This window comes from Sparus aurata, chromosome 7 (assembly GCF_900880675.1).
Source record: "Sparus aurata chromosome 7, fSpaAur1.1, whole genome shotgun sequence".
Classification (NCBI taxonomy): Eukaryota; Metazoa; Chordata; class Actinopteri; order Spariformes; family Sparidae; genus Sparus; species Sparus aurata.
Window position 1 is genome coordinate 3920777 of NC_044193.1, and position 23401 is coordinate 3944177.

The following is a 23401-nucleotide window of genomic DNA, read 5'->3' on the forward strand; positions in this document are numbered from 1 at the left end:
TAGTTGCATTAAAAGATAACTTAGGTCATTATCCAGTTGTGTGATTTTGGCAGTTGTTCAGTTTGTTCTAGTCGAGGAAAAGATGCGTTGATGAATATCTGCCAACTTATTTATCATGACTCAGCCAACTCAATCTGTAATATTAAAACACGATTTGACGTTCAGATGATCTGTGATTGATGATGGTAACGGGCACATATTTTGTAGTGGTGTCACCATTTGTAAACTTTCCGAATTGTTTGATTAAAAAAAGTTTCCGAGCACATTCCATTGGGGTTTGGAGTTTGGTCAGTTGTCATGGTTGTTGTGGCATTGTTCAAATCTCCAAGAAATGTGGGAGGCAGAGGTTTATTTTTAATCTGTCTTAGTTAAATTTTCAAGGTTGATAATGAACTGATTTATTCCTTATTCCTTATTCCTGATTTATTTCTTTAGCCAAAGTCTTTCTCTTTGTGTCTCTTCCTTCACAACCTCTTATCGTTTTCTCTCTCTCTCTTCATCTGTCTCTCCAGGTCTCTCGGCCTCGGCCTCCTTGGTCTCTTTGGCCTGGATGATCGCCTCCTACCAGAAGGTTCTGCGGGACTCCCGCGACGACAAGCTGCCCATGTCCTACAAGGCCGTCATCACCCAGATGCTGTGGCACTTCTTCACCATCGGGGCGAGGACTGTGGCCTTTGCCCTCTTCGCCTCCGTCTTCCAGCTCTATTTCGGCATCTTCATCGTCAGCCACTGGTGCGCCATATGTGACCTGATGCAAAGGCTCTGGTTTTATAATGAGGCGATTAGCATTTGACACTGTATAAATGTATGAAGTATCTAGAGAAAACACCACATTCCCTCCTTTCCCCCAGAAAAGACGTTTTCTTTAAGTTATTCCCCAACCATTGATTATGTCAGTCATCTTGAATCTCAACAGCAGGTTCGTCAACAGAAATAGATCATACATTATTCAGTTGCCTCCAAAGTTAAAGCCTTAAGAAAGTCATTTATTCCCCTACATAATACTTTAAACTGCAGTGCATTTCAGTAAACAGCTTCCCTTAACAGCTTAAATAATAAGTAAACACTGCAAAAGTATCCTCTTTTACCATAAGCCTTTTTAATCAGCTCATTTTTTGCTCATTAACCGCGTTAAATCACAACATCGGGGTTAAAACAAAACAGCTTTCTCTGCACTTTGCAACTTCTTTCCCTCAAGGAGGAACGCTTACTGTAGCAGAGGCTAATTTACAAATCTTCTCCCCCCGTTCATTGTGATTATTTATACATTTATTTGGTTCTGAAATAATGTGGGCTTCTGTGAGATTTCATATAAGCGTATTATCGTGTCAGATATCTATATCTAAATATATAAAGACACATTAGAATTAAATATACATTGCATATGAATTAAATGTATATCAAAGGGCTGCACTTTTCCAGTAAAATGATGACTAATGAATTGCGTATAAATACCGAAATATACAGGATGGTGGGGTAGAAATAACTAAAAATAATGTGTGTGGTGTTTTCTTTTAGAAAATATAAAATGCCCAGTCATTATTGTCAAGTCCTTTTTAAAGCTGCCCATCCTTTTTACCATATTAATACCAGACATCACAGAATTCATTGAGCTGCAACTAACAGTATAATTTTCTTTCAGGTGTGTCATGACCTTCTGGATCATCCAAGGTGAGACCGACTTCTGCATGTCCAAGTGGGAGGAGATCATCTACAACATGGTGGTAGGCATCATCTACATCTTCTGCTGGTTCAACGTGAAGGAGGGTCCCAGCCGCTTCCGTATGACCGTCTACTACTCCGTCACTCTGGCTGAGAATGTGGCACTGACCGCCGCCTGGTACACCTACCGCGGCCCGCAAACCTCCGACTCCTACGCCCTGGTGGTGGTGTGCCTGGTCGCCTGCAGCTTCGCCCTGGGAACCTTCTTCATGTTGGTGTACTACTGCTGGCTGCACCCCGACGGGCCCGTTCTGGGCTCACAGTGGAGAGGATGTGTGGACGAGGGCGTGGTGGGTGCAGGAGGGGTGGCAGGAGTGATCGATGCTTGTCTCACTCCATCCCGAGGGTCCCAAACAGACATGGTCATTACCAGCCCTCCGAGGACTCTCCCCAGGACTAAAGACACGGGAGAGCCGGTTCCAGGGGAGCGAGACCGGGACCGAGACAGGGACAGTTGCCTGCCTGTCTTCCAGGTTCGTCCCTCCCCGTCCTCCTCTCCTGCACTCCTTCACAGGACCTCTTCCTCATCCCGTGCGCAGGAGGGCCCAGTGATCCGGATCGACCTCCCGAGAAAGCGATACCCGGCGTGGGATGCGCACTTTATCGACCGGCGACTCCGCAAGACCATTCTGCTTCTGGAGACCACGTCAGCCGTCAGCCCCAGGATACAGTACAGGAGTAGCATGATGGGCAGCAAAGAGGTCTTAGAATATGAGACAACTGTCTAAGCCGACAGGGGCTCTTAGACTTAAACGTGCAGTCTGGGACCAAGGCTCAGCCTGAGACCAGATCTCATCCCAGGACTACCGTCGCCAGGAGGAGCATGGAAAGGAAACAAAGAGTGTCAGACAACTCTTTCTGAGAAAAAAAAAGGTTGTCAAAACTTGATTGTAAAATGTAAAGCGCAATCTGGGACCAAGGCTCTCCCATTGGGGCACAGTCCGGGAGTAAGTAGCATGAATGAGCCGTGGGAAGTAAAAGGAGTAACGCTGGACTGGGATAATCTTCATCTTTTCTAAAAGCTTGGAGGTGAGAAATTTAATCTCTCATCCTGGGACCAAGGAGTGTTAGATTTAGTTTCATCCTGCGCGGCCAGAACAGGATGTAAAAGGATTTGGGAGCAATGAAGTTGCGGAGATAATTGTGAAACAGTCGGCTGCATGAACTTGAGCCTCGGACCCCGGAGCCTCGACAGAGACTTACCGGGGAACTGGTCGACACTGGTTGCCAGAGTTTGCACAGGACATGCAATCATTTTGGTGTGGTAGCAGATTAGACACTGACAGGAAAGCCATCGCAAAAGTAATGCTCAGTGATCAAAAGACAACTGGACGATTAGGTTAAATCTGGGCTAAATCTGGTCGAGGAAAAATATCTAGTTCTGGTTAGAAAACTAGATTACATATAATAGATTAGATGTGTTTTTGAACAGCACTTAATTGAGTATATTTAAATATATATTTCAGTGAATAAATATACTTAAAATATGAATGAAACAATGACTGTAATGTAGATGTCTCACTTTTCAACCACAGTTAGTCCAGTTTTAACCAAGATGCCTCCAAAACCACCTCACTCTTAAGCTGCCAGAGAGGATTTTTCCTTTTTTTTTTTATACCATCATGCGTCCAAAAGGTTGCATGTCCCTCTCAAACTTTGGTAACTATCCTTTAATCTTACTTTTCGTGGGGACTAAAGAGAAACACGATCTCATACGTTGGGCTCCAGTCTCACGAGAACACAAGGACCCATGAAAAGTAGGCTGTCAAATCTCACAGTTTAGGTCCAGGTGGATTATAAAATGTAGGCCTGAGATACAAGTGAAAACAGTCACCCATCCATATGTGATACAAAGGCAGCCATAGCAAAAGTCCCGCTGTTTACATCCCAGCTGCAGCGTCACCACCAACCTGAGAAATGTCAAGCGAACAGGACTGGATGTAAACTTGGACGACTTCTGCGATGGCTACCATCATATGGCATGCTGTCGCTCACCACAAACAGGCCTGTGATGTACAGTTGAACAAATACAGATGTCAGATATAAGCTATTATAATAAGCTGTAGTTAGGTGATGAATGACTGTTGGGTGAAGACGCTTCATTTACTCGTAAGAGTCTAAATGTTGTCCACTTTTCTTGGAACACATACCATGTCATAGTACCAAGGGCGCCATGAGCAACCTCATTAAGCTATGAAACATTTTCCAGTGACGAGACGTGTCTTCTCATCATGTCAACAGATCTAAAAGTATCCGAGAATGATTTTGCTGGAAAGTGAAAACACTAAAAAAAAGCAGAGCATGATGATTCTGCATGCTAGCAATAGCTGACGCTTCATGTTACAGATCATTGACTGTAAATAAAGATGGACGACAGCACAGCTCCTCAAAAGTGAAGCCAAAACATCCTGATCACCAAACTACAAACTCAAAGTGCACAATTACATTTTTCTCAGAGATGGTTTCAGTCATTTTAGGTTGTTTGTTATCACACTGCTGTTTGATGTGTTCATTTTATTTGATGCTATAAAAACTGGGTGTGGGGTCCATAATTGGTCACCAGTTGATTGGTTAATTTAAGTGGGTACGCCATCCCCCTTCATGGCAAAATAACATAAATGCATCCCCCCTCAAGCTCCCAGGAAGAGCGCCAACTTCCATAGTGGCCAAACCATGTAATTACATCATGACACTCAATTAAAGGGACAGTGTGTAATATATCAAGTATTTAGCGCCATCTAGCTGTGAAGTTCTACATTGCAACACTCCTTCGCTCACCCCTCCCGTTCTGAAGACGTTGGAGACGTTCCAGAAGCTACGGTGGCCCTGACGGACAATAAACTCATTTTCATATAGACTCTTTCCCAACAGCGTTGAGTATTTCTACTGATTCAAGTAATGAGGTAAATATGTAGTTAGATATTGTTATTGTTAGTGACGAGCGCTTTCGCTGAGCTCCCTCTCAGTCCTGCAGTCAAGCTAGCTCTGAGCAAAAACGCGTTTAGCCTGACTACGTAGTACCACGTAGTGCTTTGTGTCCCTCTCGGCAGTCCATAGTTTTTTAAAACCGGAAAGACATGGCAGCCTCCATAGAGCTTGCCCGTGCTATGTATATTCAGATAGGTAATTCTTCCCTCAGGAGGATAAGTCAGATTGTTGGCAGAGGTAATTGTACACCAATGAGGACTTACTTATGAACAAAGACGTTGATTTGAGTTAATAAATTACTTAAATAGTTACACACTGTCCCTTTAAAATACTGAATTAAGACATGATGATGTCCTGTATCTTCGCTTGAGGAACTTTTTTCTAACTAGACCTCTCTGACTTTACTTTATTTTCAAAATCTGCAATGCAAGCCATGGCAGGATGGCAGTTCTTGTATTCAGGATATCTGGGCTTCATTTTTGTGCAGTGCCAGAGGTGGAGACGCTTCGTGCATCTTTATACACAGTCAGTATTTCAGATAGCATGTTGACATGGGTTTGGACTTCTTGAGAGGTGATGTTGTTTACAAAATAAAACCATGTACAGGCCTTCGATGGGGTATATTAGCAGATACAGGTTTGGAGTGATAAATTACATCAGTAGAAGGAGAAAAAAAATGAAACGGTAAGAACTGATTAGCTCCTCTTTGCGCCTGTAATCTGCTGTTGTGATGCCCCGAAGCAACAAGCTAACACTCATCTGAGCTGATCAGTTACCAACTGCAGAGGTTGAAGTTTAAACGCTGCAGCTCCCAGGTGTGAACGAGTGTTACTATCAATTAGAAGCAGCTGGATGCTGAGAAAGTCAAGCATGGTCAGCAACAGAACCTGAAGGGAGAACAGTTGAAAAAAAAAATGGGAAAAAAAACACATTAGCATCAAAGCTGTCTTCTGTCCCTCCTCATATCACACGACAGAATTCTCTTCAGCAGCCTGTTTTTCAAACGTCTTTTCAAAGACAGTTTTTCTTTGGTCTGTGCATTCAGGCTCCCAGAAACATTTAAACCAGTGTTGTGATTCGTTTTAGATGAAGGCAGCGGAAAGGTGAGCAATGCACTCAAAAAACACATTGCATCCCCCATGTGATTCTGATTCACCCCAAAAAAAGCATGCTCATCAAAAAAACCCACATTTGAAGATGCTGTGCAGCGACAACAGCTCCCACTTCATGATGTAGCTAAACTGTTTTGTTTTACTTTTCAACCCGACAAGCATTTAGAAGATGCCGATGTTCAGCGGGTCGCCGGTTCATGGTTGACTGACACGAGCACAAAAAACAAAAAAAAACTATGGCACAATAAAAACTCATTCAACCGCTATTTAGATTCTCGTTTTGTCGAAGCATCCTTGGATGATTTTCAAAAAAATGACATCTCAACTTTAATTTTTGCGCTTCCCCGTTTCAGAGCTGATTGTAGATTGTTGTGTCAACATCTGCATTTATTTCATAGTGTAAAAACTGATCATTTTTACATGAGAATAAGTGTGACATCAAAAGAAATCAGCTGAACATGTTTGAACCTGTTCACTGTCTCCTCTCTGACAGCATACTGGAGCGCTGTTCTGTTTTCGGGTGAAGTCTGAAATTCAAAGAGATCCCCACACGTCTGATGTCTGAGTGTCCAGGGTGGTTTTAATGATCAACTTTATGCTGATGATGCATGTGTATATTTTGAGATGTTCCTGGAGAAGTATTTCCAACCTCCTGTACTTTTAGTCGATGGGTAAGGCAAGTCACTAAGAGCAGCTTATATACTTGCTTTTTCACATTGAGCTCACATAGAGGAACGACTGTGATTCAAGACCAAGACTTGTTAATTTGATGCAGGAATGAGTCATAAAAACCCCTAATAAATTAACATTTTTGCACTTCTGGCTCCCTCAACTTGAGGTGTATGAGTTATCAGTAAGACATCTGAAATAAGGTCTGTGGTCAACACAAGCTTAGGAGATTTTCACGTTTTCTACGACATAAAATACGTCAGTAAATTGTGACTTTTAAAGTTTTGACATGTCTGAAAAATGGTTAAATGTGACTGCAAAAGTTGTCGCGGACATTAAACATCATCACGGGACGAAATATACTTGCAAACTATTCTAACTTTCCAATTTGTAGATTGATCAATTTATAGTAAATTGTGTAGAGGTCAGTTTTAGTGGATGTGACGTTGAAGTCATGCGGCCGTGATGTAGTTTGTTTGTAGTTCATAGCTAGCTTTTCACTTTTGCCTCAATTGGTGAAGATTATCTTACTGAATATGCAAGTATCATTAAAGCGGCACCTTTTTTACTCAGCGTTAGCAACATAGCTACTGCTAGCAGCCTAAAGAATACCACTCTGACGTAGACAGTCTGATCCCAGTGCCGTGAAAAGGCAGCATTGGTTGTATTAATGGGAAATTGCAGATCTACACTTCAGAGTTTAACTTGTGTTTGCCACAGAGTTTACTTTCTTCTATAATTCCAAAATCCAACTGAAACTAGGGCTGGGGCTGATGCTAACTTCTGTGTTAGCATAAAAGACGATGTCCTCCCCGCAGCTCTCTACAGAATAATGTTTAATTATGCCAATGGTGTGAACAATCGATGCTCTGAAGGATCATACATTGGGTTTCTATCGTGCACATACTTATGTAGCCTACTGATAAAAGCAAGTATGTAAGCACTCTGACCCTCGCAAGGTTTGTGGTTATTCCCAATGAAGACACGAGGGCAAAAAAAATATCCATGTGAGCTCTCTTTGGACGTATGTGTGTCTCCTCTGCAGGGAAACTGTTGTGTTTTAACTCTGGTGGGCGGGTGACAGAAAAAAATCAATAAGGAATACAAGTTTCAAATTGATATTCATAAAAAGGGTGTTAATATCCCGACGGTGTTGTGTTCTGCCTGGACTTGTGGACGTTGGTACAGTGGTGACAGTCACTGCGATGTTAATGGTGCTGAAAACGACTCTGATTATGTCATGTCGAACATGATAGGCTAATGTACAGATAATGCGTCAAACACCCAATCACGGGGCCGAGGGCGAGGCTTCGCTTCCTCTGATTGGGTAACGAAGCCGTCCTTTGTCGTTGAGGTAAAATAACAGTTAAAAGTGGTGCGCTGAATATATATCGACTTGAACAAATCATGTTAAAAAGTAAACAGTGAGTTTAAAAAACTCATATCATCTTTTATTAATTGATGCAAGTATTTATGTTTATTTATTTTTGTATTTGTTTTATATCTATTTATCTATTGTTTACTCACTCGGTGGCCATGTCTTTGGTATGACTCTTATATTAAGATGTAAAAAGTGAAAATAGATTTTTTTTTACTCATTCTATATATCTGTATATACCAGCGTGGCGCTATACTAGGACGTGTGCGTATGAGTATGTGTGCTTTTGGTTTGTATGTGTGTATTGTATGTACAGTATGTATGTAAGGATGTGCTCTTAAGTTTTTTTGATAATGCTGCTTAAACATCCTCCGAGTGAACGAGCAGAAAAATAAAAAATAAAAAAAACAGTGGTGAAAAATATCTATGACGCTGTTAAGAACAAAAAAAAAAAAGAACTCAACAAGCTGTGCTGATAACTGTAGATGGGAACAATACTGTAGTAAACATGGCTGAACAGCCGTCCAAAATAAACTAAACTGTGCCTTTGTCTTCTTTTACAGCATTACAGTGAGAAAGTATCCACTTACCCACAGATTGTACTGAAGTTTCAAGGTGTTTGTGCTGGAATTGAACATTTACAGTTTGTATTATTCTCTCAAATATAGTGAATATGTCAGTGCGTTTACATGATACTCGAGAAAACGAATTACTGTGTTAGTCCGACTATGATCAGATTTTGAAGATGCATGTATACACGTTAGTCTGACTAAAATCGGACCGGATCGGATTTCTCATAGTCGAATTAAAACACCTAGATTATTCGATTGATAGTCGCATTACTCCTGCATGTATACGTTCCATCAGATCGGATCGGATTTCTGTGTTCTGCGCAGGCGTGAGATTTCTTTCACGGGGCCGCGAGCCGGAAGTAGAAGGACGGTGGCGATGGCGTCTTTCCTCCGAAATCACCGCAAGCAAGAGCACCATTGTGCATCTAGTTTGTGTAATTATCATGTTCACCATATACGAAGTGTACAAATATGTCGCTTCGTCTCGCTCTTCGTACGCCATCTTTCTGAAATGCCGAGGCAGTTTGTTGTTGCTGGTGACGTAAAGAGGTCAGCCGGAGGTGTCTCTGTTACCACTAGTTGAAATGGGTACAGCGCCACCTATCGTACCGGGTATGACATGCTCCGGACAATAATTAGATTTTCTCACCGGCATGTATACTCGGATAATTGCAGTTGTCTGATTGAGTAGCACAGTCGAACTATGGCTGTAATCTGACTAAACTGTGCATGTAAACGTACTTAAACGTCACTTAAAGGGGCACTATGTAGATTTTGAGAAGACATTTATTTACAGTATTAATGAGGTAATAATACAAACTTTGAAATATATATGTTTTTTTACATAACTGAATAAACAAGCTGTTCTCTGAGGTAAATAAAGGTCCCCAGAACGCTTACTGAAGCTGGAAAGGTGGCAGAAATAGTGTCGTCATTTCAGGTAAGCTCAGATTTATTCAGTCATAAAAACAATGAGAGTTTGTTTATAAAGTTTATTCAGGCTTACAAAAATCATCAGTCAATGAAGATCTTTCTCTTCACTGCAACACCACCCAACATCTGGCTTTTGTCTTTGGTGTGAATGGGTACAATCTCGATTAATTCCTGGGTCAAATAACTCTGCAGGAGTCGCGGTTGTTTAACGGCTGCAGCTCCGATCAGCTGTGATGGAAACATGAAAGCTAGTTTTCGTCCCTTTTCTGGTGCAGCGCTATGACGCGTGTTGAAGTTAAAAAAAATTGACCTTTAAGTGCTTTTTATAGTATATCTGACTCCAGCGCTTTAGTCAGCATTGAGTTAAAAATGGAGACTGAGTCCGAAGCCGTCTGATTGGCTGTTTCTTACCACCTGGTTGCTCTGCGAGTGTTCAGACTGTTCGAGGAGTTTCCAGGTGTGAAAGCCGAGCGAGGCGGAGCTGACGCCGATGCCGGAGCTCCACTAACATTCTCTCCTGAATCCACTTTCCCCTCATCCCTCCTCCGTCTTTCCTCTCGAGGCGACAGACACAAATCTCTCCCTCAAACCAACATCCTCTGATCTCTCCATCACTCTCCCTCTCTCTCATCGGCGTCCGTCCATCCAGAGGATTGGTTGTTTATTTGGTCGGCGTCTCCGGAGATCCGGCGACCAAACAAGCGTTCGTGCTGCTCCTCTCCTTCTCTTCAGATCTTCAGGCTTTTTCTTTTTCCTTTTTGTGTTTCCAGTCTTTGTTTTTTCATGTGTGTCACAGCAGACAGTAGGAGGACGGAGGATGAGTAATTCCCTCCGTGCTTTTCTATTTCCCTCTTACTTCCCACCTTTGCTTCCTTTCCAAAGCCGGCCTCTTCCTCCTTCACTTCCTCCACCTCCTCAAACTATCCTTCATCTTTTCATTTTCATTGTGTCTGTGTACTTCCTCTCCGTCATCCCACCTTCTCTCCTTCCTCTTATTATCTTCCAGCATCGATTTTGTTTTGTCCATTCTGTCTTTTTAAGTGCTCTTTACTTTTATCCTATTTTCTTTTCCTGTTTCGTCTTTTGATTATCTTTCGGTTCTTTTCCTATCTTGTCTTTTTTCCTCCTACATACTTCCTGTCTTTCTCCTCCTTGCCGCCTTCCTAATTTCCTCCCTTGCTCCCTCCTTTCCACCCTTCCCTTCTCCTACATGACTTTCCTCTTCTTCCTCACCTGTCAGCCTCCACCCTCTCTTCTACTTCCTACTTTTCATCCTCAACTTTTCGCTCATCGCTCTTCCTCTTCCTCTTCCTCTTCCACCTGTCTTCTCCTTCATGCTTATTTCTTCCTCCTCTTTTTTTTCCCCCTCACGTCTTGCATCAGACCTTCTTCCTCATGCGAGATTTTGAAGCGGGCGGGTCCTTTAAGGATTCCGCTTCTTTGATATCGCTGAAGCACACACACATAATACACACTCTCACACCACACACGTGCAAAGACACATGCACATTTTCACAGATACGGAGTTGATGCAGCACCGAAACATATCGAGGTCTGACATGCTTTGAAGTTCACACGAGCATGATTGATGTGTGTGTGTGTGTGTGTGTGTGCCAAAAAAGAGAGAGTGAACATCAAGAGCCGGTGACTACATGTGAGTGCTAATGCATATACCGTATGTGCATTTATTTCCTACGAATCTCTCTCTTTCCCCCCATTTCCTGTCAAACTCTGACCCGTCCTATCACAATAAAGGGCTCAAAGCAAAAACAAATATATTTTTTATTTAACTAACTTCATTTTTTAGTTAGATGTGTCACTGAGAGTTGTTGAGAAAATGTCAGTTTGTTGGAGAAGCTGATTTACCTGGTGTTCGTTTGTGTTCTCACAGGGAGACAAAGAGATAAATAAATAAATAACACCAAGATAAATGTCCCATCTTTGTCTCCCGTTGCCTGGGTAACTGGACGATCGTTAAGCCGTTAGCCTTCCGGTGACAATGGAGTCACTACCCTGACAATAGGTGTATGTGTGTGTGTGTGTGTGCTCACTTCATACCTTCAAGAAGTATTTACTGTCTGCGTGTGAACATCTGTGTGTGTCAGAGAGGTCTCAAGTGTGATGTCATCCCCTCTGCCTCCATCAGTGTCCTACAGAGAAGAAATGTCTCTCCTCCTCCTCCTCCTCCTCCTCATCCTCCACTCAGTCTTTGTCACAGCGCTGCCTCCCTGTGGCCGAACCTGCTCACTGCAACTACAGCAACTCGCATCCAGCATATTCTCCTCCTACGTGTTTGGTTTCAAAGAGTAAATCACCTCTTGAAAACACAGAGGATGACGTCAGCGGAGGTCAGTTCAGTTTGTAGCTGCTTTTGTTTGAACTTTACTTTCAAGGCGAAACAGCTGCGGTGACGTTGGACTAGAAATGAAATACTTCTGTCGATGGATGACGGATTCAGCTCTTGATCCACAACATCAGCAAAATAAACGACCCGACAGCTCCCTTCGGATTTGGATCCCAAATGTCGCCAAATGGGACATTTATAAAGGCTCTTTTCTCGCCATCTCTTCAAATGTGATCCACACTGAAGGGAAAAAGCTTTTAATGTGAGTTTACTTTGTGGAGTCGGTGCTGCGAACGAACCGCTCGCATGAACAGACTTGCAGCTGGTGTGAAGTGAACACTGAGTCACACTTGGCAGCAGAGAACAAGTGAAAACCACAAACTATCTGTCATTGTTCCTATGAAATCCAAACTCTCTTTATGTGTGTCCACACTTAATAAACAATAGTTATTAATACCTACTGATATTTTCATCTTTGACAAGCGGTCATTAAATAAAGCAAACAGTGCGTTACTCATCTGAATCTTAGACAATGACACGTTATTGTTTACGTAACCTTTTTCAAATAATGATAAAAGTGATTTACAGTTATAACAAAGGGAGAAAGTGAGTTCATCTATTCAAACAAGGAGAATAAAGTCTGTAAATCACAAAGTAAAAGCTATAAAAATCAAGAAAAACGAAGCTGTTTGCATGTTTGAATCTCCAATCTGTAAAAAACAAGATTTTTGTTTAAGTGATAAAAACTTAAATTAGTTAAATCAAAGGTTAATCTGTGTTCGTGTGTGTGTGCGTGTGTGTAATCAGTGCAGAGAGAGAATGGGCCTTATCAGTCTCTGGTGGAGTTTCCTCTCGGACAGGAAGTGGGCTTCCTCTGCTTCCTGTTCTCTTCTTGTGTGTGTGTGTGTGTGTGTGTGTGTGTGCGTGCGTGGCCCCCCAGGAGGGGTCCTCACGAGAACAATCGGTGTGGAAAGAGAAAGAACAAGACTGAAGCAGCGGAGACGGGAGCTAAAATAACTCGAGCTGAAAGAGACACAGAAGGCGCGATGGAAAGAACAACTGAGAGACAGACGCAAAGACAACAAAAGACTACCTGAAAGGGAAAAAAAAAGAAGAGCGTGACCGGGTCCAGTACAGAGGAGGACGGAACCGCGATGGACTATGAACCCAAGAAATCCAAGAAGGTACAGCAGCTTCTGTTCTGTCGTTGTGTTTCCATGTTTCATTTGTTTCACATCTCATCATCCAACTGGAAACTGGAACCTCGGTATTAAATTGGTTAATGAAAACCAGCCATAGACAGCTTTTTAGAAAATATAATATGAAGAAATTCTGCATTAGACTGTTTAGAAAACGACGAGACCTTTGTTATACATCCTGTTGAGTTGTTTGAACGTACTGACATTATCCCAAAAGTTTCCAAAAACTGAGAAAGTTTAATCAGGGCAGGAAGTAAAAGTCAGCGAACAAGATGAAACCGAACGTGAATAAAACTTCAAAACCACCTTGTTGTGAGTCACGTCAGACAGACAGGTGGTTGTTAAAAGGCAAATCTGACTGCAGATTAATTTGTGTTTATTGGCCTTTCTCATGCTGCGTTTATCAGCCGCAAACAGCCGGATGACTTTACAACAAAGGGAGCGTGTCTGTGTTTAAATTCAGGTCAACTCTCACTAGTAGACGATCATTAGAGACTTGGATTCTCCATCTTCTTCTCCTCCATCCTCTCCGATACAGTACGATCAAGAAGTTGAGCAAAGACACATACAGAAACGATGCTGCAGTCAGGTTGATAAACAGGAGTGAGGATGAATCCTCGGCTCTCCTCCCGTCGGTCGGGCTCTAATCCAGAATATGTAGCCTGACCAACCAGCCCTCCAGACACAACATCTTTTTAGAAATAGCTGTACGTTCATCACATTCAGCACTTTAAAACAGTTTTTTTTCAGTAATAAGGAGCAGCAGGCCTCCTAACTTCTTAAACTTGACTTTAAACAGCGTAAGAATTGGAGGATTTGAAAGAAAATGCCAAGACAAAGAGAAACAAAATCGTGTTAACTTGCTCTGTAGCACTTCGGTCTGACCTGCGCAGGTTGTTAACATTAAGCCCATTCATTACAAAATCCAATTATTTCCCTCATTCTGTCCCCTCAAAGGAACACAGGAACAAGAGAAAGAACAAAACTCATTACTACCAGCCTGTGTCTTTGTCCTTACAATTAGATTCAGCTGACTACGGGAGATGTTCATCGGAAATACCGGCTCCCGTTCGGATACGTAGAGATCCGTCCTTGTTAATATTCAGGACGGAGGACGAGACAGGTTTTCTGACTCTCAAACAAGCTAATTTTCCCTCCGTCCTTTCGCTGTGTGTTATATCGTCTCTTTGGTTTTCACGCCTCGAGCCACGGTATATTAATGTGTGTTGGTGTGTGTGTCAGTGGGTGTCTAACAGTGTGTGCTGTGTTGTCAGTAAGTCTCAGCAGGGAGCTGTCAGAGATCACTGCTCACCTGTCAATCACTGTGGGAACAGCCGACGGGATGCTGCATTAACAAGCGCACACACACACACACACACACGCACAGATAGAGGCATGTACGTCCACAAACAAAAAACATCTTCTATGAAATTCTGCTTCCAATTCAAACCCCAAACACTCCAGAATGATGCAGTTTTTAGTGATGATTTAGCCGTTCTTACAGATTTATGGGTAGAAACCTGAAGCGCCGGATGTCAGAAAAGGGAAGTAACTTTAAAAAAACAAAATATTTGGCAGGCTATTGGAGGAACTATCTAACTTCAGCCCGTCACACTGTGACGGCATGATGTAGTCATCAGTATGTTGTGTGATTTGGTGCCTTCCAATGTTTCTGAGTGCAACACAACCGTGATCCAAACCCCAGAGTGTGTAACAGTTTGTAAAGTCTTCATCTCCTCTCGACCGTGTAAGTGCAGAAAAATCTGGAGGGCACAAATGACACAAAACGATTCTGCATCTGCAAATCAAACGTTCCTCTTCCTCTTCCTCCTCAGGCTTTTGTTTCTCCTATAAAGCGGCTTGTCTGGTCAAAATCTGCTCGCCGGCAGGTGGATCGAGGCAGCGTTTACCGCCGCCCCCTGCACACCGTCCCTCTCTACCCGCCTGACTACCTCATCCACCCCGAGAGGCTCATCTTCGACTACGTAGAGAAGGAGGTCAAGGTACAAACCTGATAATAACATACCAAACTAGAGTTAACTCATCACCTGACAATGTGTCGAGTTGCCTGACTTTTCTCCTCTCATCTCAGTTCCTTGGTCACCTGACCTGGGTGTCGGTTTCACTGAACCCTTCCAGCCGAGACGAGCTGCTACAACTACTGGACACAGCCAGGGTAAGAAACCAAACTGAACACTTACAATCAATAACCAATAATGTAGGTACTATCTAAAGGTACAATATGTAAGAATTTAAGTTGAATCCATAATTGGTCAGTAGCAGCTGAAGGTGCTGCCGTTGAAGACGAGCGTGGATCAGGACTGTATCCTCAGTCTGTCTGCTCGCTGTCTGCTGCTGACGTGGAGAGACAACGAGAAGCTGCTGATGAGGATTCCCACACACGAGATCGCCGCCGCCTCCTACCTGAGAGACGACGCACTGCACCTGCTGGTCCTCAAGACAGGTGAGGACGCACCTGAGGACCAGACACCGTCAGATACCTCCAAATTGTTAGGATACACGTGCCATGCCGAGAAACAGTTGTTAAGCAACGACTGGACGATTGGTGTTTGGTTCTGGGACAAAAATAAGGGAGGACTTATCGTCTCATTGTCTCAAACCCTCCTCCCACAGGTCTGAGGGTGGATACGGTGGTTGCCGGGGACGACAGCCTGGACAGGAAAAAGCCGACGGGCATAGATGGCCGACGTCAAACCATGAGCTGCAATGCCGACCCTCGACCTGCAGGAGGCACGATGGAGCGACGACACACCATCTGTGGAGTCGACTGGAGGCCGTCGCTGTCCAGGAGTAACCACGACAAAAACCAGAACGTGGAAAGAGGTGGAGGTGGTGGAGGAGGAGGAGGAGGAGGGGGTGAGAGAGGAGGAGGAGGTAGTTTGGAGAGGAAGAGGGTGGGAGGGAGCTGGGAGAGGAGGCAGCAAACACGGAAAACGGGAGGGAGCTGGGAGAACCGCAGAGCGAGGCCCATGAGTGGGAGCTGGGGGGTGGGAGTGGGAGGAGGCGGTGGAGGGAGCTGGGAGAAGAGGCATGGCGGAGGAGGTGGTGGAGGTGCTGGGAGCTGGGAGAGGAGGGGAGGAGGTGGCGGAGGAGGAGGCGGCGGCGGGGGCAGCTGGGAGCGGCGGCAGGCCTGCACAGGGAGCTGGGAACGTGGGAAGAGCTACGGCAGCTGGGAGAGGAGGAACCACAACCCGCTGGAGCCGACACCCTGTCCTGATGCCTACTGCAACCTGGTGATCCTGGCTGTGGAGAACAGGGTGGGTCACCTTAACCTAACTCCATACCTGACGTCATCACTTCAAATCAGGTTTCTGGAAACTTTTTTAGTTTATGGCCCAAAAATAAGATTCAGTAGCTTAGATGTCTTAGAATAAAGCTCCGAAGCAGTGAGTCCGTCTTTGTCAGCCATCGTGGGGGCCATCAGTGAGCGTCTGTGGTCCTGGTTTTTGTGGCGTGTCCGACACCAATGAACTAGTAGACCAGTGGCGTGCACAGACTTTTTGAAGGGAAGGGGCGAAAAGAAGGGCACTTAAGCGTATGTTTTGGCTCCAAGAGGGACAGTTTATCAAGTTTTAACCAGCCAAGGGGGCAGTTTAGTGTGTTTTGCCAACCAAGAGGGCACTTTGGCACGCTTTTTTGGTTCCCAGAGGGCACTTTAGCGCACGTTTTGGCTCCCGGGAGGGCACTTTAGCGCTCGTTTGGCTCCCGGGAGGGCACTTTAGCGCTCGTTTTGGCTCCCAGGAGGGCACTTTAGCGCGTGTTTTTCAACAATTGGGCCATGAGGGGGGGTGACTGCCCACTCACCTGCTGTTACCTTGCCTCTGTCGTGTCTCATCATATCAAAAAGAAAAATAACTTTCTCCTTAATTCTCACCTTTGTCTCTTCTCCAGTGCCATTTGCTACTTCATATCAGGAATCTTCTTCATTAGAAGTGTCTCCATTAGTGAGAATATTATTAAGGTGATACTTAATCACAACAACAGTTTGTGTCTTTGCTGTCCTAAGTTGAACCGTTTCCCATTTTGGATGAGGAATACAGACTACCGCCACCTGTTGGTGTGGAGAGTTATTTAATCTCATGCAGGCGCAGAACGTACAAGCTAGTTGACCATCGGCCGCGGATTTTGCTTAATAACTGCTAACTGTAGCCACCGTTGGCTAGTTAACTCAGTTAGCAGTGCAGCTATCAGTGTTGGTGTTAATTAGCACACAAGTGATGACCTAAATTCTTACATTTTTAACCTCTGCATAACAACCCATCCAGTACTGGTTGAGATAAAATCAGCCTGCCTGGAGCTGTGCTGCTGTGTGTGTGTGTGTGTGTGTGTGTGTGTGCTCAGGGTTGATAACTGGTAAACATCAATGTGGACACTCGGTCCAGTCCGATAATCAGACCTGAGAGAGAAAACAACAGTGACGGAAAACAAACCAGTGGAAAGAGCTCTTTCATTGGGGTTCACTAATCATTTGGCTCCTGTGTTGAAACTGTGGAAAGTAGGGCAACACTGATGATGCTCATTCATTTTCACACACACACACACACACACACACACACACACACGCACACACACACACAAACACAAACACAAACACTCACACTGAGACTCTGCATTGTTGCATAACCTGAAGCATTACATCACATTTACAGCAGAGTAGCTTTGTCATTTTGTGTGTGTGTCGGTGTGTGTGTGTGTGTGTGCGTGTCATCCTCGGCCATTGTTATTCTCGTGCTCTGAGCACTAATTTGTTTGGATTGGCAGCGTTAGTGTGTCATCATTTAACTGGCTCAGATGAAGCTCTCAGACTCCAGTTATGCTTCATCACGACAACAGACTGCTGGTTTGGCTTTAGGCGGCTACTGGTTCAAATCTCACACTTATTACTGTGTGTGTGTGTGTGTGTGTGTGTGTGCTCTTGAGCAATGCACTAAACCGTGAAACTGCTCCAGTGAAGCTGCTCACACCGTAGAAGATGTTCAGAACACAATCAGGGTCGGAAAAGATTAAGAACCTGTGACGATAGCACAGCTGTGACGTGAGAGGGTCACACAGATATTATTGATGTGATGACTAATTCTGTGTGATGTTGTTGTGTGTGTGTGTGTGTGTGTGTGTGCAGGATGCTGCAGAGGAGTACTGCTCTCTGATCTGTCAGATGTTCCAGGTCATTTACGGCCATCAGACCATCGAGTGTGTCGACAGAGCCGGGTTTCATCACTCCATGCCGGACCGCTACTGGCTGCAGAGGAGTGAGTGACACATCGGTCATGTTCTCAAACAAAGATCTGTAGAGACATTATTACATTAAACACATGAATGCTTTCACGTGCAAGTTATTTTTTAAGACAATCTGATGGAACTTCATGAGGTTTATCTAAATTTGAAGTTGCTTCTAGCTGCACCAGTGGAAATTCAAAGTTAATCACGTATGAACGTTTAATTGTTTCTTATATGGAAGTTTTTGTTGAAATGGGAAAAATGCTGATTTCACGTGGAAAAAAAGCGAATTTAATGTGATGTCATGTGACGTGTTTTGTTTCCACATGTGGAAATGTTAATATACATGTGACAGAAGACAATGACATATGAATATTCACATGTTAAATTGTGGATTTCATGTGAAAATATCCAATCTCATGTCACGGTTCAATTCACGTTAATGTGTGAATTTGATGTGAAAACGTGTATTTCATGTTACATTTTTGTGAGGATGTTCAAAGATCGTTATGTCTGTTAACGGCAGTACTTACTGGAAATGTAAAGACAAGCGTAAACACTTCAGATGAGCTTTTTCTTCTTGCTTTACTCTCAGGAATAAAATACATATTTTTAGTTATGACACTATTGGGAAGACTATCCAAGAACAGATACAGTAAATAAGTATCTTGTTTGTGCTGTCCAACACATTTGTATTAATTTGAATGATCCTGCATCCTCCATCAGGATGCTAGTGAATCTTTAGACCAACCTGTGTGTCTCATACTACAACACATATGCTCTGCTGCTCTGTGCGTCTGCCTGCAGGTGACAGCTGTCTGACAGACATGTCCTACAGTTACGATCCAGACTTCAGCTGCTGCAGCTCGTAGTGAGTAACATTTGAGCCTGTAACACAGTTATTCAAACACATCCGTCCATCTATGTGAGTTGATGGGGATATCCTGTGTCTCTCTCTCTCAGCGACGGCTCCCAGGATGCCTTTGAGCTGTACTACAGCGAGACGTACAGCGACAGTTCGTCTCTGTCCCTGCAGGACTCCCGTCGCAGCCTGGCTTCAGTCAGCGACGGAGGAGACAGTAACCCCGCCCTGCTGCTGATGCAGGAGTACATGATCACTGTGAGTGAGTGACAGTGTGAACAGCTTCCCCGTTATAATTCATATACTGTTGACACTGAACATGGTCCATATATGAGACTTTACAAACATTAAAAAAGCTAAAGCAGCTGCATTCCCCAGACTCCTCAATTCATCAACACTACATCTTCTAAAATTAGATGCAATGACAATAAATTGATGTTGTAACTCTGTAAGTACTGCAAACAGCCTACTTGATCACAAGTTCCATCAGACAGGAAAATTCTCCTTTTATACATAAAACACAGAACAGACAGGAGAGAAAAAGAAAAGGCAGCAACACAGTCTCTAGGTTTTCTGCTACCAGATGTTTGGATGTTAGCTTCTGTAGCATTAGCAACAACTTGCAGTGTGAATACAGCGTATAACTGTATGTGCGAGATGTCTCCCTGTTCTGGTAGGATGAGACACACCTCTTTTTAATTGGATTTGAGACTTTGTCATATTTCAGGTTCTGATATGAATAAAAAATCTAAATTTTTCCAAGTAGGAATTGTATAATTGTGACTGAAGGGTCGCACAAAGAACCTGTTAGCAACATTTTTGTCGATAGTCTACTTTAAAAAACATGAAGAAGAAATGTTGTCTATATGTTTGTATGCTCTTCTGAGTGTGTGCATGTGTGTGTGTGTGTGTGTGTGTGTGTGTGTGTGTGTGCGCGCGCGTGCGTCCACAGCTGCGTAACAAGCTGAGTCCAGTGGAGTTGCAGCACTTTGCAGTGCTGCTCAGAGAATACAGACTGGGATCGAACATCGACCACTTCTGCTCCGAGCTGCTGCAACTCTACGGAGACAACCGCAAGTTCCTGCTGCTGGGTGAGAGACATAGAGACAGACAGGGAGGGAGGGAGAGAGAGGGTGACACACACACACACACACACACACATATACACATACATACGTGCATGAACACACACTCGTTAACTGACTGAAACTCTGTGGCAAACCACGACCTACTATTCGTACTGCTTCTGTGGTAGTGTCGCAGAGGAAGGAGACCGAGTGTGAGAGTTTGGTGGTAGAATGTATATTGACGTGTGTGTGTGTGTGTGTGTGTGTGTGTGTGTGTGTGTGCGCGTGTGTTAACTGTGAGTGTTCTTGCTATGTGTGAGTGTTTACCACAACAGATTCAGCTCTGACCCACTTCCACTGAGGAAACCACAACTTCCTGTTAGTGAGTGAGTGTGAGAGAGGGGGAGGAGGTTATTCGATGCACACCCTGTTAATGCTCAGTTTGCTGGTGTATAATCATTATCATGACGGGTTTAGAAGGAAAGAAACCAGACAAACCGCAAACTCACAGAGCTGATTTGAAGCGCACTGGGTTTGTGCAGCTTCACAAACGCGTCCTCAGTTTTCATTTATAGTCGTTAACTGACTGGAAAAGTCAGAAGCAGAACATGTGCAAAACGTATCTGCGAGGCTCGCTTTCAGAAGCAAAGCTCTTTTATTTCTTTTTTCTGTGGTTCCTTCTTCACTGAGCCCTGCTTCACATCTCCCCTCTTGATACCACTCTCCTGTGGAAGAGCTGCATCAGGATCCTTCACGAAACAAGAATAAGTTTGTGTTTGTAGAAAGATTAAGCGTTTCTGTTCAGCCACTGTGATCGTCAGTGTCAGAAATGGTCAAGTCCTATGAACTGAACAGTTCAGAATCTACTTCATTCATCGCTTGTGTCATGAAAGAGATCTGAGGATACACACTCTGCACCGAGTGTCTCCCTGTGACGCTCTGATCACACGATGATCAAACGACTGACGACAACATGATGGGAGTCGTTTAGTCGCTGCAGGCAGCTGAAGGCAGCACGGCGCTGCGTTTACTTTAACTAAACGTGAACTGTAAATCTTGACTCACATCTTTCACTTAAGGAAAAAGTAGACACACTGTTATCACACCTGCATTCACAATGTTGCTTTTGTAAAGGGACACAAGGATTAGCATAAAAATATAAAGGTACTCATCATCCAGAAAGACACTAATCATAACTACTGATGTATTGATGTGCAGTTTAATATCGCAGCTGTGCTGGTGGAGCTCATTTTAATCTGTTTAAATACTGATGAGTAGCTTGTGAATTTACCCCCAGAGGTCACTAAAGTATTAACTACGTATTCATCATTCGTTTGTTGGTTATGTTTATAAATCTGAATCTGCAAATTAACTCGCAACTACAGTTGTTGAACAAGTGTGAGAAAAAAAAAACTACAATAGTTTGAATTCTACCTCGTGAAGGAAGCAGAAAAAAGAAATACTTGATAAATATCATCGCAGAAGTTTAATTTACCGCTCGAAAAAGAGTAAATTCACCACAAGCACACAGAACCAAAGGAACAGACTTTTGAACAGTTGACTAAACTCTCCATCATTTGTCTATGACCCATGTTCCATCCATGAAGTGGGGACACAGAAACAGAAACACAATGCTGAACAACAAAAGTATTTTCTAACAATCATCAGAAAACCTGACTCTCTCTTTATGTCTCAGGCATGCGTCCGTTCATCCCAGACAAGGACGTCGGGGTGTTTGAGAGTTTCCTGGAGAGCATCGGGATCAGGGAGGGAGGGATTCTAACCGACAGCTTCGGACGCATCAAACGCAGCATGAGCAACACGTCGGCCACGGCCATGAGAGGGTACGTACGGCAGGTCAGGACGGCTGGTTTTGAAACTCAGGTCTTGGTGTTGTCTGAGGTCAGGATGTTTCTAAATGACACACTGAGGATCAGAGTTCATTGATATTATACATTTGGTGTCTCATCTTCTTCTATCCATAACAATTTATATATAGAAAGATGTCATAGTCTTAAATTCACTCTTAATGGAGTTGTAATAGAGCAACTAGGTTTTGGTAGAGATTTCTGTTTCTTTGAGGCATAAACAGGCTCAGCTGAGTCCACGTGTTCCACACAGAACTACATTTCATTTGTTTGTCTTGGAGAGGTCATTGTGAATTCCCCCGGTTGTAATCAGATTCATTCTCACCTGCACATTAAGAGGAAGCAGGATGACAGAGAGCACGAGGTAAGATTTAGATAATCGGTTGCTCTCCCCTGCAGGTACGACAACTCCTCCCTGGCGTCAGGATCTCAGGAATTCAACCGCCGCATCACTGACCTCACCCACGACATCCAGGCGCTCGGCTTCCAGGACACACACGGAGACATCGAGGAGGAAGACTACTACCTGTGAAGCAGAGAGAGACTGTTTGGATTCCTGCTTGAATTCAGCCAGCGTTCCAGCTATGCACCTGCCCACGTTACACCTGAGCGAGAGCAGCAGGTCACCTTCCCTCCTTCGCCAGACGGAGTAGACTGTAAATATAAATAGTCTGACAGAGGCGGCCTTTTAAACGTGGATGTTTTAAAAGCGATTCTTGCTCTGCGTGAAGAAAAAACCAGCTGACAACACACAGAACACTAACGCTTTTTCTTTGTGTTATGCAAAGAAACATTGAAACTAGGATTAAACAATGCAGATGTTATTTTAATGTCCATGTTTTTGGGGTTATTTCTCTTTCATAACATCTCTTTTCAAACGCCCCAAATACACATTTAGGTCAGTTTTAGTTCAGAGTTTTTGTTCTGGAGATTCATGCAAATGAGTAAATATTTAATTAGAAGGTCCTAGTTTATATATTTAATCAAAAAATATCAGAAAACCTGTTATATAAAAAAATAATGTCTTTAAAGTTCCCGTGAAGTCAACATCTGTGTTTTAAGGTTTTAATCACATATGTTGCCAATAACAGGGAAAAGTTGTTTTGTAGATATTCTTAATGACATTTTAGAGTTTGTGACTTCCTGGAAAATGATACAAAAATGTTGATGACTCATCCTGCACTAGGAGGAGTGGACGTATTGTTTGCCCAATAAACCCTTTTTTTTAAATTTTTATGTTGCTGTCATGGATCTATAAAAAGAAGGACGCCATCAGAGCGCTGTTTTCTTTTGGGGACTGACTTTGTTAATTGTCTTGCACTGATTTGGGTGGAACTGGATCATATCTAACGGTGAAGGTATTTTCTGATGTCATCCAGCTGCTCTGCCTCAACTCTGGACGGACAGACTAACTTGATGCTAGGTTACCTGCTAACTCCCAGTGTACAGTCCAGCACCTCTGCACTGGAACATAAGTAATCAATTATCATCAGATTATTGGTCGACTCC

At 43.5% G+C, this 23401-nt stretch overlaps 2 protein-coding genes across 2 annotated transcripts in view; both read left to right on the top strand.

Annotated features, from left to right (window-relative positions):
- LOC115585765 (XK-related protein 7-like) overlaps nucleotides 1-4517 on the top strand; it is a 66291-nt gene extending 61774 nt beyond the window's left edge. The window contains exons 3-4 of the mRNA XM_030424395.1: nucleotides 513-732; nucleotides 1643-4517. Coding sequence (XP_030280255.1) covers nucleotides 513-732; nucleotides 1643-2450 — 1028 coding nt within the window. The 3' untranslated portion in view covers nucleotides 2451-4517. The remainder of the gene's footprint in view (nucleotides 1-512; nucleotides 733-1642) is intronic.
- An 8099-nt stretch (nucleotides 4518-12616) lies between these two features.
- ccm2l (CCM2 like scaffold protein) lies at nucleotides 12617-23126 on the top strand. The gene is made up of 11 exons (XM_030421895.1): nucleotides 12617-12842; nucleotides 14693-14860; nucleotides 14950-15033; nucleotides 15138-15321; nucleotides 15492-16135; nucleotides 17998-18127; nucleotides 18903-18966; nucleotides 19059-19215; nucleotides 19910-20048; nucleotides 21721-21868; nucleotides 22292-23126. Exons 1-11 carry the CDS (start codon nucleotides 12813-12815, stop codon nucleotides 22422-22424), a joined length of 1881 nt encoding a protein of 626 aa, XP_030277755.1. The 5' UTR covers nucleotides 12617-12812; the 3' UTR covers nucleotides 22425-23126.
- The last annotated feature ends 275 nt before the right edge of the window (nucleotides 23127-23401 follow it).